The 14,889-nt window shown below is 42.6% G+C and overlaps 1 protein-coding gene across 9 annotated transcripts in view; it reads left to right on the top strand.

Moving 5' to 3' along the window:
• Nucleotides 1-13,030, top strand: part of PCNX2 (pecanex 2) — a 155,243-nt gene extending 142,213 nt beyond the window's left edge. For 4 of the 9 annotated variants that reach the window (XM_054819343.1, XM_054819342.1, XM_054819346.1 and 1 more), the window contains 6 exons: nt 811-955; nt 2,174-2,404; nt 2,754-3,028; nt 4,185-4,369; nt 8,932-9,380; nt 11,444-13,030. In XM_054819343.1, coding sequence (XP_054675318.1) covers nt 811-955; nt 2,174-2,404; nt 2,754-3,028; nt 4,185-4,369; nt 8,932-9,380; nt 11,444-11,617 — 1,459 coding nt within the window. In that variant the 3' untranslated portion in view covers nt 11,618-13,030. Of the gene's footprint in view, nt 1-810; nt 956-2,173; nt 2,405-2,725; nt 3,029-4,184; nt 4,370-8,931; nt 9,381-11,443 lie in introns of those variants that run through there. The other 5 variants (XM_054819345.1, XR_008576269.1, XM_054819348.1 and 2 more) reach the window with 5 other exon arrangements.
• Nucleotides 13,031-14,889: the final 1,859 nt, after the last annotated feature.

Raw genomic sequence — 14,889 nt, 5'->3', positions numbered from 1 at the left:
AGCTGAAGGCTGGTTGCTTCCCTTCACAAAGCCCCCGTGCAACCATTTTCTAATGACTACTTGATTTTGTACCTCTTGCTTAAATCTCAGGTCCAGGTAAACCATCGTCCAAGGTCAGGCAGAACTAGTTACATCTAGTTTCTTATATTAGAAAAAAGAATCCCAGCGCATATTTGCTTTTGGGTCATTGTTTCAGTATGAAATGCCTGTTGTTTGATTCATGCTCTCATCCGGTTTGCTGAATGGTTCCTGAAACTGAGTATTCGTCTTAGTACATCTGGTTTAATGTTCACATCTAGGTTTGAGTTTCATGACAAAAGTCTCAGATTTGCTGAAAATATTTTTTACAGCTGTTGGGGTTTGTTTTTTTTTTAATTTTTACCTTGCAAGGAGAACTGCTAAGAGTAACAGGGCCAATCAATAATCTTTCAAATGAGGGGGCAGCTTCTGCTGCCTGCACAGGGATTGCAGAGCAGCTGGCACTCTTTGACCTGGTCTCTGTGGCACAGCCGCAGAGAAGCAGCACCCTGAGGCACCTGTCCGTAGGACGTACTTTTGTTCCAGATGCCACGCTCGTTTTGTGGCCAGTCGTTTTCAGTGCAAGCAGAAGGAAAACCACCTCCCCTGAGGGATGGTTCCTCATTAGAAATACGTGATGCGACCCCTGCTTTATACCCACGGCGGGAGCTCACCCAGCGCTGGAGGGCCACCGGCCACTGCGCGGCTCAGCACGTGGTCGTGGGCTGGCAGGGGTCTGGCTTGGTGAGATGGGAATGACTTCTGAGAGTGACTGCTGCCTTTCTCTCACAGCTTGGACTCTTTTCTCTATGGGCTGCACGCACTGTTCAAAGGAGACTTTCGGATAGCGGCAAAAGACGAGTGGGTCTTTGCGGACATGGATCTATTGCATAAGGTGGTTGCCCCGGCAATCCGGATGTCTCTGAAGTTACACCAGGTAGGGTCTTTTATTAATTTTTATTTTTAACTTTTACTACTGCATCTGTTTTCTTAGGGAAACACAGGGAACCTTAGAAACTGTTCAAAGAAAAGAAAAAAAAAAAAGGGAAATGGAGTACTTGTTGCCTTATTCTGAGAAACTTCCTTAACTGAAATGGAAAAGCTTGGCATTTATTTATTTTGCATTCACTTGATTTTCTTTTCTGTACCCCCAGCTGCCCATTTGAAACCATTCATATTGCAGAGCTTGACCCTGCATTTTTCATCAAAACAAAACTGACGGTCGTGCCATGTTTTACTTGCATGGATACTATAAAGGTGGTTTCTAGATTGAAAAGAAATACATTGATTAGCCTAAATTAATTGCTAATTAATCAGTCCTTTTGTGAATGGTAATACACATGTAACACTTCCATATGTTAAAAGCCACAGCTGAGAGGAGAGTGGTTTGAAGGGTTAGTGTCACAGCTGTTTGTTTGATTATGTCAGGCTGTTTCTGACCCCATTCTGTTTTCAGTTGTAAAAATCTGGCACGCCTCCATTGAAGTTGCTCCAATTTCTTCAGGTCAACCCCTATATAGCTCAGAGTTGACTTTGTTCTTGCTCTGGCACGTTATGATTTAGTATCGTATGCTTTTATCATACATGATGTTTATAATTGCTCTGAATGTAACTGAAGTGGAATGTAACTGCTGTGAATTAATATCTGAGAATTTGACACAATAATTTTATGAATGTTATCACTGGCTGTGTTGCTGTGTGACAGCTAAAGCAGTAAAACAATATTGTGATATCTGCTGATGGATTCCCAGTCTGTGCTTTTGTGGGTGGTTTTTCTTGAATAAAAATAAGGATTTCCACGAGAACCATGGAACGCCCCAGGTGATTCCAATCTCCCTCCAGCTTACCCAAAAGCTCCGCCTCCCACGACTTCCCACTTTATAAAAACAAAGTGGATAAGCTGTCACTCTCCAAGTGTCTTTGTGCAGTGGAGACATGAGATCGGAACAGGTTACAATAAACCAGAAATTGTACGTTTTTATATTACTGTCAAATTAATTGTTCTACCTCCCCAAAGACACGCTGTATCAAAAGGCAAGTCACTTGGGGGGTCAGCTGGCAAATGTTTGAAAACCAGGATTTTGTTTATTCTTACTAGTTTTTGTGTTTTCACCAATATCCCTGACCTTTTCAATACTTTTTCCTGTACTACTAGGACCAGTTCACCTGCCCAGACGAGTATGAGGACCCAGCAGTTTTGTATGAAGCGATCCAATCATTTGAAGAAAAGGTTGTGATTTGTCACGAAGGGGACCCAGCCTGGCGCAGCGCTGTACTCTCCAACAGAGAGGAGCTGCTGACCCTGAGACATGTGGTAGATGAAGGAGCAGATGAATACAAAGTTATCATGCTCCACAAAAGCTACTTGAGCTTCAAGGTTATCAAGGTACATATACCATCTTTCTAATATTGCAGTAATTTAGGGCTGTGGTAACTAGTAGTATTTCTGAGTAATCTGGCCAAAAGGAGAGGTTGATTGTAGTTATCGGAGTAGGGAGTGGAGACTAGAAGAGGTGTCCTCAGTTGACTTCCATTTTGCACCTCTATGTTTGTGTATCTGAAATAACATTCCAGGCTTTACCAGGGAGTAGCTGCAAAAGTTCATAAAACCTGTTGGTGCAAAGACATGAGGTGTTTGCACACACAGCTACTGCCGTTCCACCTAGATTGCGTAGTTCTGCATCTTAAGTAGCAAATGTTTTCACAGGATCCACGTGTTTTTAACCTACCTGTAGGTCAACAAGGAGTGCGTCAGAGGGCTTTGGGCTGGGCAGCAGCAGGAACTGATTTTCTTACGCAATCGTAACCCAGAGAGAGGAAGCATCCAGAACAATAAACAGGTCTTGCGGAACTTAATTAATTCTTCATGTGATCAGCCACTGGGATATCCAATGTACGTTTCCCCTTTAACCACTTCGTACCTTGGGACACACAGCCAACTGAGGAACATTTGGGGGGGACCTGTCAGTTTGGACAACATTAAAAAGTGGTTCAGATCCAAATGGTTAAGGTAGGTGTTAAATTTTGCCTATGCAGATAGAGACCCTGCAGCCCTGGTTTCACTGTATTTTCTGTTAAGAGAGAGTAATTTTGTACTGTTATCTTTGAGTAAAAAATTAATTGCAAGTAACTCAGAATATAACAAAATAGCCCTACAGATATAGCAGAAGGCAGATTCATTAACTCATTCATGGCTTTTAGGCAAAGCTCTCTACATGTTCAACAAGATGCATTATCAAATCACTTAGCACTACAGACATTTCCCTTATTCCAGGGAATGTTACTGTTTATGTCTTGTAAATAAGGGATCTTTTCTGTAACTCAGTGACATGTCAGAAGATGAGTAAATGTGTTGGTGGGTTATGCTCCAAAGCTTTGGCAGTATAGATGATCATCCCCAAGTTATTGTTCTTGACCAAAACACATCTAAAAATGTACTTATCCACCAGAACTGCCTGCCTTCCCCTCGGTATGCATGATCAGTATCTGACACATTCCAGCTCTCATTCCATTCTCATTTCATACAGCAATAACTCGCTCTTGTCTCGTTTCCTCCACCCGCCCTATCGCCACTGTGGCTGAGGAGAGGCAGGGGACCATGGAGAGACTATGGGAGCCAGCTTGCACACTAAGACCTATGCTAAAACGCCAAGGTTACATCTAGTGGCTTAATACTCTAGTTTCCCACCATGCAGCTCATTGCCACTAAGCTCCCTCCAGCCCATTCCTCCTCTTTGCTACTTGTTTACCTCATGCAAAGGTAGATCTTTAGAGACCACTGTAATGTTAGATAGCGTCCTAAGGTCTTGCAGGGCTTCAAAGCCACTTAACACAGACAAGGGAAGATTTGGTTTGTGTCATATACAATTTTGTTCCAAGTAAGCTTACCACATAGAATCACAGAATGGTTTGGGTTGGAAGGGACCTTAAAGATCATCTAGTTCCAACCCCCCTGCAATGGGCAGGGACACCCTCCACTAGACCAGGTTACCTAAAGCCCCATCCAACCCGGCCTTGAACACACATCATCATCTTTGTCACCTCATAAAATGTCAAAAGACCTGCAGTGGAATGAGAGAGTACAATTACACGTTTTGAGGGCAGCTAATATTGGTGGCACAAATTTTTGCACATAATGGCTGCTATGTGCGTGTTCCTGCAAACAGAATGCGGAAGGACTGCCATGCAGCTCACCATGAGCGAGGTAACGTTGAAGAGGTGGATAGTGGAGGGGGATCTTCGTCTGGCAGCAATTCGACAGGCAATTCAAGCCAGAGCAGTAGCTCGCAGCCCACCAGAGATGGAACCCCTCAGTTGCAAGCTTCATCTCAAGAGGTCCACCAGCGTGCAGGTATTTGCAGAGTTTACTTGGCTTTTTCTGTAGTCTTCTCCTGAGGGGCCACGTAGGCAGATGCTTTTGGAGTATGTTCATATCCAGTGGAGAACTCATTTTAGAGAGAGCGAGCTTTGTCTTTCCTAATGACCAAGCACAGGTAGGAGATGGCTTCCTGATACTGTTCCAGGTATTTACTGGGAGGGTGTAAGACAAATGTGATTCACCAAAGGTTCCACTGTCAGACTCATTTATGCATAATTTTTGGGCTAGGAGGTGCCACTAACAATGCCAGAACGAGAAATGCAGATGGGAGGGAATCTACACGTGCAATGCAGGGAGCCCGTACCACAGTGAATCTGTGCTTATTGTTGGCTGGGAACAGCAGAAGTGAAAGTATGCAAAAATCTTAATTATCTTGAAGGACCGTGACAATTTATTTGAGGAATTGGCTTGGCTGTTCATCAGCGCATGTGGAGAACAAACAAATAGGAAATAACTTCTTATGTCTATACAGCAGTTACCAGGGGAAAATTAATTGTTGCCAATCATTCTGTCAACTAACAGCTGAGCCCTTCTCAAATTATGGATTCAAAAGTACTTCAGACATATTCACAAGGTAGAACTACTGCCCTTCACATTGGAAATATACGTTAAGTATGGCAGTGGGTTACTGTGAGACCTGTCGCTGTGGGATCAGGACTTGTAAAGCCAATTAACTCAACCTTCCAACAAGTTGTGGTATTACTGTATAAATTAAAGCAGAGAACTAGAGGGGTATGACACTTGTTTTCTTCCCGTTAGATCATTTTGACCTATCATTAAAGATAATGGACAGGACTGGAGAAAATCTTGCCCTGAATGTAAATCAAGTTGTAAGAATAAAGTAACTAACTGCTGCTTTTAATTGAGTCTAGCGTTAGAGGAATCCCCATGTGCATACTCATAACTTGACACTGCAATAATCAGAATGGCAAACTTAATTGTAAAATAATGATCCTGAGCATGCCATACAAGAATGCAAGTTAATTGTGAGGCGTTTAAAAGAACGTATTGTCTGCCCAGAAAACCACAATCAAGAGAGAAGGTCACACGTAGTTAAGAAAAGCAACCTGGCTTGGAGGTAAAATGAAGAAATGCACAACAAATGCCAGGAAGTGGAAAATAGCAAATGCAAATCAGTATTCAGTCCTGAGAGACCAGTGATAAGAGAAAGAGAATGGAACAAGGAGAAGTTTCTGGCTAGCACCATTAGGGACAAAAAGATGAAAGTGGGTGTGTGGCTGTTTATTCTCAAGGAAGATTAGAAGCAAAAGAAATCCTAACAGTGGTCTCGATCCATCACTATATAGAAAGGTAGAGTTGCCAATAATGCAGAAATGAGAAAAGAAATATGTCTAGTTTGTATTGGGGAAAAATGCAGATGATCTATTTCCACGATCTGATCACAAAGTAGTTCCTTCCAGCCTAACAGCTACAAAGAACGTGAAAGAGTGGCTATCAAAGCTATATGCTTAATTGAGCAAATCCAAATGACTCTCATTCAAGAAGGTTTTTAAGAGAGCTAGTTAAAAAGCAAGCTCTGCTTGATCTTCAGTAAGTATTGGAACATTAAGGCAATACCAGAGGACTGGGAAAGAACTTATGCTATGCCTGTTGTTAATAAACCAGAATGAATAGGGTGACCTGGGTAATGCATGTCTGTCAATCTGACTTTAGTTCAGGACACCGTTGGCCTACCGCGCACAGTCCTAGTGCCCTCGTTTAAGAAGGGCATTTTTAATTTGGAAGGAGTTCAAAGAAGAGCCAAAAAATGATCAAAGATCTGGGAAATACATCCTGTAGTGAAAGATTAAGAGCTTTCAAACAATTTATATTGTAAAAGATGCTTTGATCATAGTCTGTAAGTACTTACCTGGGCAACAAAAGGTGACCATACAGTTGATTTGAGCAGACTTGGAGATGACAAAGCTAAACAAAGTCAGATTTGAAATCAAGTGCACGTTTTTAACAGTGAGAGTAAACAAACAGTGAAACAAGTGACTAAGGGTTAAGATGGATTCTCCATGACTGGAGATATTGGATGCATTTCTTAAAAATAATCATAGTAATTAGTAATACCATACAGGAACTAATTTCAGGCAGTTCTGTGGCACATGCTATATAGCACAGTGGACTAGATGATCACAGCAATCCCTTCTAGACTCATAATCTGTGAATCAAGTGCATTTAATTTTTTCATATTTCATTTTGCAGCCTGGTACCACTGAGTCTGCAAAATGCATTGAAAGCCCTATATAAAAGTGTGACCAGAATGGGGAGCACTGGAAACGTGTGGGGTTCTCCCCCAAAGTGTCCTTATTTCATGATGCAGTTTACAGAACAGCCTTTCCTTCCTAAGTGTTTTCAAGGACAGAGTTATTTACGTGTAGATGCGGGTGGTCTCCTGTCCGATGTTCTAACTACTGCATTTGGGATGAATATAGAATACTTTTGGACAGGGGTCAGCTTGGCAGTTTAAATCACAAACAGATGTTTGGCCACGTTAGCCCCTGCACAAACTAACACACCACAGCCCCTCTGTTCTTAATTCCAGTCCGTTCTTTTTATTTAAAAAGGGCAACATATTAAAATAACCATCAGATGTAGAAATCCAAGCACTTAAACAAAACCCTGGAGTTTGAAGAACCCAAATCCCTGTGGAGGCCAGACGTGCGTGCGGCTGCTGGTGCGGCAGCCAGGCCTGACCCCCACCGCAGCACGTGCCCTCCCCGTCGATCACGTCTCAAGCGCAGAGGATACCGGCACGCCAACAGCCACCTGCATCTGTCGTGTTGCTCTGAAGCAGAGATCTTGGGGCTCTTACTCTACAGTGAATGCTGCTTTGCACACCATCTTAGGAAAATTATTTTTTTTTTATTGTTTGGATTATAAAAGTAGAATTAAAGATATGTTGTAAGTAAGTGGGGTGCGAAAGGGTCCAGTGCTTGCCAAACCAATTAGGTTTCAGTGCAGCTAAAGAGCTCCAGTTAGGTCGTGGCCCAGTACTGCCATCTGACTCTGTGCCAAGTTACCTAAATTCTCTTTGCTTCAGCATCTGAAAAAGGGGGCTAATGATCCCAGCCTCTGAAAAGCAGGTCTGTGGATGTAAAACTATATAATGTAAATAGTTTGGATACAAAATTCTGCATTATTGGAACCCTCACAAATTCAGCAAACAGTCGTGTTTCTAGAAGATAGTGTGAAATTTACATTCCTTTATGCCTGCAAAATTTCAGTATATGGAGGAGTTTCAGTGCTTCCCTCCCCTCCATAGTTCGGGTATTGGGAAAAAACAAAGCAAAAAAACCCCCAACAACCTGGAAATGCCTGCCAGCAAAACCTGTTTCTGCATTGATGGCTCTCAACAGATTTTCTGGCATCAACTCACTACCCTACAGCTATAGCTAGAAAACCAAAATGCCAGCTTGCATTAGTGCTTGGAGTTTCCTGGAAAGCAAAAAAGCCAAGCAGGCATTCGCGTGACTGGGTATTTGCTGCGTAAGCCTGGGTTAGAGCCTGTCTGCAGGAAGAGTAAACCCTTCTGGGGCCTGTGGCACATGCTAGCCTGCTGCGTGCCATTTGCAGAGTGCCTGGGGGCAAGCAAGTATCTGGTGGGTTCACTGGCCCATGACTTGATTTATTTTTCATTCTATGTCTATTTAAATATGCAAGCATAAGAAATATAGAAATTATTTGTTTGAATGACATAAGGTATTGATATAAATGTTACAAGTGGGGGCATATATGTACAGCAAGACAGAAGTTGTCTAGGCACATCAGAGTAGGTTAGCTAACCCGCTCCCTGTAGCCAACAGCAGCTGCATCAAGAAGCTTCACAGAATGGGGCAAGAGCCTTATGAGGGTCTCATTCAGACCTGCAACAGACCACCCTACCTAGAAGTGTTCACATCTCTCCGGCCTGTGATATACTGTAAATATCACTCTTGGAACTCTGATATAGTTTAATATTTGTCTTAAAAACTGTCTTGTGGCTTGAATGCTGTAGTCTTCTACTTGGTTGAATTCTCAAATTCTCTTTCCCTCTAAGCAGGAATAATTCTTTTCAATGTGCCATTGTTTTAGCTCACAGGGTTTGGGGTTTATTTTTGTATTTAATTATACCAAGCCATTTAAGGTGGATATTCAACATCCCCTGCTTTAGTGTGGTTGTCACAGGGGAGAGGAGTTACAGCAACACTCTGCTCAGTAATTCAGTGGGCAGGTTAAAATGTGCGTGGCAGACTAGGTGTGAATCTGTGATTAGCGTACTTTCCTTGGGGTGTCTTCTCATTTTCCTCTCTTTTGACTCAGTGCAGAACCACTGGAGCTATTCTGACCAAAAGCCAGAACCCTTGCAGTAGAAAACATGGAAAGGCTCACAGGTTTAGCCATTTGTTATTTCTGTTAGTCTTGGGATTTTTATGCTGATAAAACCAGTAATAGTATGCCAATAGTAATATGTACACATGGGACACTGTCAATAGCATGGAGTTCATCAGGATGCCACTTACTTAAATATATTAATCTTCCTTTTAAAGGCAGGAGAAAAACCAGGAGTCAGTCCGTCCAGGCACACACTGCTTTAAACCAAAGGCCCCCTGCTTCAAGTCTCTCTGGACCAATTGTAGAAAGCCGCCAGCCTTTCATCCAAACATCTACATCTGCCCACGAAATTGCCCAAAGGCTTTCTAGCAGTCAGCTGTCATTCCACAACTCGGCAACATCTGTGTTTTCCCAGTCCCCTGCCGTTCCTGTTGCTGGCCAGCTGACTGTGCAGGACCGAGCTGCAGCAATGCTCCGGTCCAGCCTGGCCTCTTCTACCAGCTCAACTCTCAGCCTGCTGTTTGGCAAGAGAAGTTTTTCAAGTGCGTTGGTGATTTCTGGGCTCTCAGCTGCAGACGGAGGTAACACCAGTGACACCCAGTCATCCAGCAGTATGAATATTGCCATGGGTCCATCAGCTCGAGCAGCAAGTCAAGCAACTCGGGTAAGGCTGAACCCAAAATAACAGTACTAAGTGTGAGCTACTGTGCTGCTCTCCTATCAGGTTCTTGACCTGTCCTCACTACCATTTGGTTTCTTCCTTCTCATTGGTCAGAAAACAGTCTTTTGGTATTTAGTTTGGATTTTGCTGCATCACAATGAAAATGAGACTGTTGTTTAATATTAGTGTGTATACGAGAGTGACGTGTTTCTAAGTAACTGACAGGTCAGCTGTTAAGCACGCACCTGAAATTGTAAACGGGCAAAACCCCTTTCACTCAGACCAGGGACTTAGGTCTCTGTTTTCTGCAGCCCAGGCGATGAGTACCATCATAAGCAAACTAAATAGCTCCTTCCTTGTTCGCTTATGCAGGACTTCATTATTTGTACAAAGAGGACCAGTTCCCACTGAACAGTACGCTTGTTCTGTCCCCTTCTCTGACAGACCAGAAATTCAATCCAGGACCTGAAAACTTTGTTCCTGAAAGGGTTAGTCAAAGGAAGTCTGTAGGAAGCATTTCCCAAAGGAAACCTGCATGCCCTGTGATTCAGCATTTTCTAACAGCAAAACAGTACACACAAAGAACTTCCAGTCCTCTTCCCAGTAGGCTCCCATCTTCCCTGGAAAATTCAATGCACATAGTAGTGTTATTGTTTTATTGTCTACTTAAGTATATTTATGTAACTTCGGTTGCCATCAATTGCTTTCCTGAATTTTGAAACTTTCACCTCAGCACTACAGAGCAGTAACATGAGAAGATGGACTAGAGATAAAGGGTGACTGCAACTAGAGGTTGAGTGACAACATAATTAAGACAGACTTTCATATTTCGCTTATCAAAATGGAAACCAAATTGGCAACAGGGGAAGACTGTGGCTATGGAAAGTCCAAAACACTCTTCTGCTACTATCGTTCTGAAGCGCAACTTCCCTAATTTTAAAAGAATTCTCCAAACCTCAAGTGAAAAAACCTCCTTAGCCTGTGTGTATTTTGCTCTCAACCTAAAAATACCATGTATGGTATAGTTCCCTGGAGTTTTGCCATGAACTTCAACAGCAGTTGAATGAACATTTACTCATCTGGGTCCAATCCTGCTTTATTACTCTAATGAGCATTAATAATATTTCTACATGTACAGCTGAACATATCAGATGACAAGGCGTAATTCCAACTCTCAAGAGTTTATAGCCCAATTTGCACGAACTCAGCCAGTCTGCAATACTGAGTACTAATGGTAGGATTCACCTCGTCTAACTTTAAGCCATCCAAACTTTGGGCACGAAGTGTCAGTAGGTTGTTGGTATGGCCTCTGCATTGAGTGGAGAGGACACTCCACTTCATCCTTAGTGTCAGGAAGAAATCTTCCCCTGGGACACTCGTATCTCCCTCCCAGCCATTGAAAGCCTGGACAATACACTAAGACTACATGGTTAAATGTAGATGGGGTGAGTCCTGGCCAAAGTAACTGCTCAGAGTCCAGGTGCCTATTCGATGGAGAGTGGTAAGAAGGAAGTGTTTTATTTAAACATTAACACAGCACAGTTAGTTCTGGAAAGCTTTTATACTAATGGACTCCTTACAGTGGGGTGACACTGCACATAACATTTTCAGACTGATAATTGCATTCCAGTTTTGATGAAAAGGTTTCTTTGTAAGTTGGATTTAAAATTTGGTGTATAAAGCAAGCCCCAGAGCAACCTGATTTAACTTCTTAGAGGTCAGCCCTGCTTGGAGCAGCGGTTTGGACTGGATGACCTCCAGAAGTCCTTTTCAATCCAAGTTATTTTACAGCTCTCTATACGTGTACATCTGTGGTACTAAACCTCTAGCTCCTGGTCTGCTTTTCCTTCCAAATTTATGCGTTACACAAAGTGTGACAAGTACCTCTTCAGAAGTCCCTTGTGAATAATGCATGTTCAGAATCCCATGCAGTTTCACAAAATGACATTCCTAAATCAATTTTTAACTTTTTTCACCTGTCACTTCAAAAAATAGCTGAAGTGTTACTTAAAAATTTCCTAAACTAGTTGATCCTTTCTTTCTTTCTTTCCTTTCTTTCTTTCCAGCAACTCACTGAGACCTGCGAAGCAACCAGTGCTACAGAACCTAGACTGCAGCATGAGGCAGGTCCGGCCCATGCAATATTAATGAGTCGGAACCTGGAGTGCAGAAGGGCCAGCCAAGAAGATATGGCCCTGGAAGACACCGCTTCTCAACAAAGCCTCTCTGATGAGCAGTAAGGAGTATGCCTAGCGCAAGGGCCACGTGCTTCTTAGAATTAAATAAAGACAGTTAGGTCAGGGAGCTGCACATAGGTTTTGGTTCTTTCAAATGTAACAAGCAACCTCCAAATGTTTATTTTTCTAACTTCTACACAAGAATACTACAGGGCACATGTTCGTCAGCTAAAGGCCTTGGCATGCGTAAGGTTGGAAGATGTCTTAAAAAACACACAGTGCCAGTTCATCTCAGGTTCTTGTAAATCCTAGAACAATGAATACAACCTGTTTAACGATCCTTCCCCTGGAACAGTTGGAATCACAAATGAATACAGTGGGAAATATTAATACGACTCAGTGAAAAGCACACAAGACATCTCTTTCCTGCCCTAATTAAACTGCTGATTGCATGCAAACTAACTGGCATTTGATATATAACATACAGCAAAAGGCAACTTTGAACAGAAGCAAGGAATAAATAGGACAGTAAAACATGTACTGTCATATTAGAGCTAAATCTGATTTTTTTTTTCCCCAACAGCAAATATCTTTTTTTCCTTTAACGTGTTATGCAGGTGGTAATTCTGAATAGCAACATAGCATCACAGATTGATATACTGCATGCAGCCATATTGAAATATTGTGCGAACAAGCCATGCTACACAGATTAACAAAAGTCAAGCGTGAGAAAAGAAAGTATCCAGGGCGTGGAAAGCCTCCAAAGCATATGGTGCACCTTGTTTGCAAAGAAAGCAGCTCTGCATAAACAGCTGCTCTTAGGCATTATCTCGTGCTCCTGTTTGGTTTACAGCAGTGTTTCTCAAATTCCAGGCAACAGCGCCCTTGGGAGTTGCAAAAGGGCCCAGGGGAATCCTCCTCAAGGCCAGGAAAGTGCAAAGCAGGCTGTAATTATTGTCTGGAAGTGTTTGTATTAGGAAGGGAACAGCTAAATGCCTTTAATTGCTGGACACAGCTCAGTGTCCATAAACACTTGTAGCCAGTAATTACAGAGCATTCTGATTTCCCTCCCCCAGAGAAACTGAGCTGCTGCCAATTTAATAGTTGTATAAGGACAGATGATGCAAAAAGGGAGGCCAGGCTTTCACAAAGTTTGAGAAACACTGATTTACAGGAATGCATGACTACTTTGGAAGCCAAAAGGCTACAACAAATCCTTCCTCTACTATAGTATCTAAACACACATGCGCGTGTTCTCTTTTTTCTTTTTAATTAAAAAAATTATAGCTATCAGTGTCTTGCTGTTCCTCTTTACTGTAACTACCATAGATTGTTTCTAATTCTCAACACAATGATGTGCAGCCAGGCTGTCTTGTCCCAATTAACAAGAAAGATTTAACAAGAGATGCTGTAGCTAAGTAAGTCTCATTACTGTTAGGCAGTACACAGTTGCATTCTGAGCTTCCTACTGTGCCACACTTAAGATTATAAGTAGTAGAACTAAATAACACCTAGTGAAAAAAAAATAATCCAAGTATGTTTTGTGGGGCAGCAGTTTTTGGTTTTTTTATTTTGAATTGTTTTCACTTGCTTTCTGCCTTGCAAAATTGAGAAATCTGTTGTTTCTCTTTCACTTCAGATCTTGATGAATTGATTATTTATAAAGCTCCAGCACAACCTAGGCAAAATTCTACTCATGTTCACATGGGCAGAAGCAGAGTATTCTGTACAGCCCCCTCAGACACATGGTCATCAGTGCAGTTTAGGCCCTACTCATGTCTCCTCCAGCATCCAGGTGTGATGTGGAAGAGGAAATTTAGTTCAGCTACTCCCTTCTCACCATTTCTGGCAGATCATACCTCTGATCCCACCACCCTGCTCATGAAGTGCTTCCTTGCAAATGAAGGATGGAGGTTACACAGGTAGGTGGAGGGCTCTAACAGCCACCAGCCCCATTTCTGCCTTGGGAGCTTTTGCATGGCAGCCTACTAGATAAACCATCACTGCTTTGTCTTCCTAAACCCTGCCTTACATGGAGGCAGGGCAAACGGGCAGCTGCAGAAACCACTAAAAAAAAAAAACCTTTCCCATATTCAGTTAGCCTCACTTAGGCCTCCAATTTGCACATCTTTAAGTTTGAATTAATTTCCATCAAAAATAAGTAACTCCAGTAGTCCCAATCAACCTGAATTATTCTATGATGTATCCAACTCAAGCATACTAAACCAGACTGGGAAACAGCTGCACAAATCCTTCCAGTAGCAAGCTACTGTATCTGCTTAGCACAGAGCACGGCCCAGCAACACCACCTCTCCCCCAGCACCACATCTTCTGTAAGAGGCTCTACCATCTCCACGGTCTCTGGTACTGCACCCTAAGATAACGCAGCTGCCTCACAGCTCCTGACTTAGTTCAAGCCGTCACTCCTTGGGGATAGCAGTGTACCATGAAGCCCAGCCTCCTGCCACACAGGGTCCGAGTTAGGAGTGACTTAGTTGAGGCACCGTGCACAAGCAGGGCAGAGCAGGAGTCAAGGTAAGATTCAAAAATTAGCTCCGTTTTGTAGCTGCATCTTACACAGTTTTTATTTTGCCTTAAAGCTATTACTGTAGCAGAGCGGGTTGAAAAAACCCCCAATAATAACCATGAACAACAGTAACAAAGACAAAAAAATAAATGGAAGCTGACAGCACAAACTCTCCCATGTTACATTTCTCCATAATTTTGGAGACAGTCTGCTATTATTAATAAGACTACTGCTATATGCAGTGTTATTAAATATGAGCCAATCCTACAGAATAATCAGACACGATGGTTAGAAATAAAACCTGGAACTAGGTATGAGGTTGTATTGATTAAACCCATCTCAGACCTTCCCCCCATGTTTGCATGAGGTAGAGATAGACTCGATTACACTGTGCATGTCAGAAGATGCATTTAAGACACTGATGTGCACAAAGCCAATAGATCCCTAACCTTTACACAAGGCCTAACTTCAACAGTGAGCTGCTCAGAACAGCTCTGCATAGCACCAAAAGGCACCCGAGTCCGTAGCAAGGCTATTCTCAGCACCAGTGCCTACAGATACACAAAGGCTTTAAGCCATACTTCAATTCCTGAGAGACCTAAGCAGCTTGATACTTAACCTCACACACCAGCTGCTTCAGAGTTGCAAGATGGAGGTACCGGTGACACCTCAGGAACCCCACGTGTGTGGCACTTTTGGGCTCTGAATGAAAAACAAAGGCAACTTTCACTGCTTTTGTGTCAGCTGCAGCACAGATGAAAAGTTTCACAATGCGTAACGCTGCTGTTAAAACTTGGCCCTGAAGTTG

Source organism: Grus americana, chromosome 3 (assembly GCF_028858705.1).
Source record: "Grus americana isolate bGruAme1 chromosome 3, bGruAme1.mat, whole genome shotgun sequence".
Classification (NCBI taxonomy): Eukaryota; Metazoa; Chordata; class Aves; order Gruiformes; family Gruidae; genus Grus; species Grus americana.
This window is presented reverse-complemented; position numbering and strand designations above follow the sequence as displayed.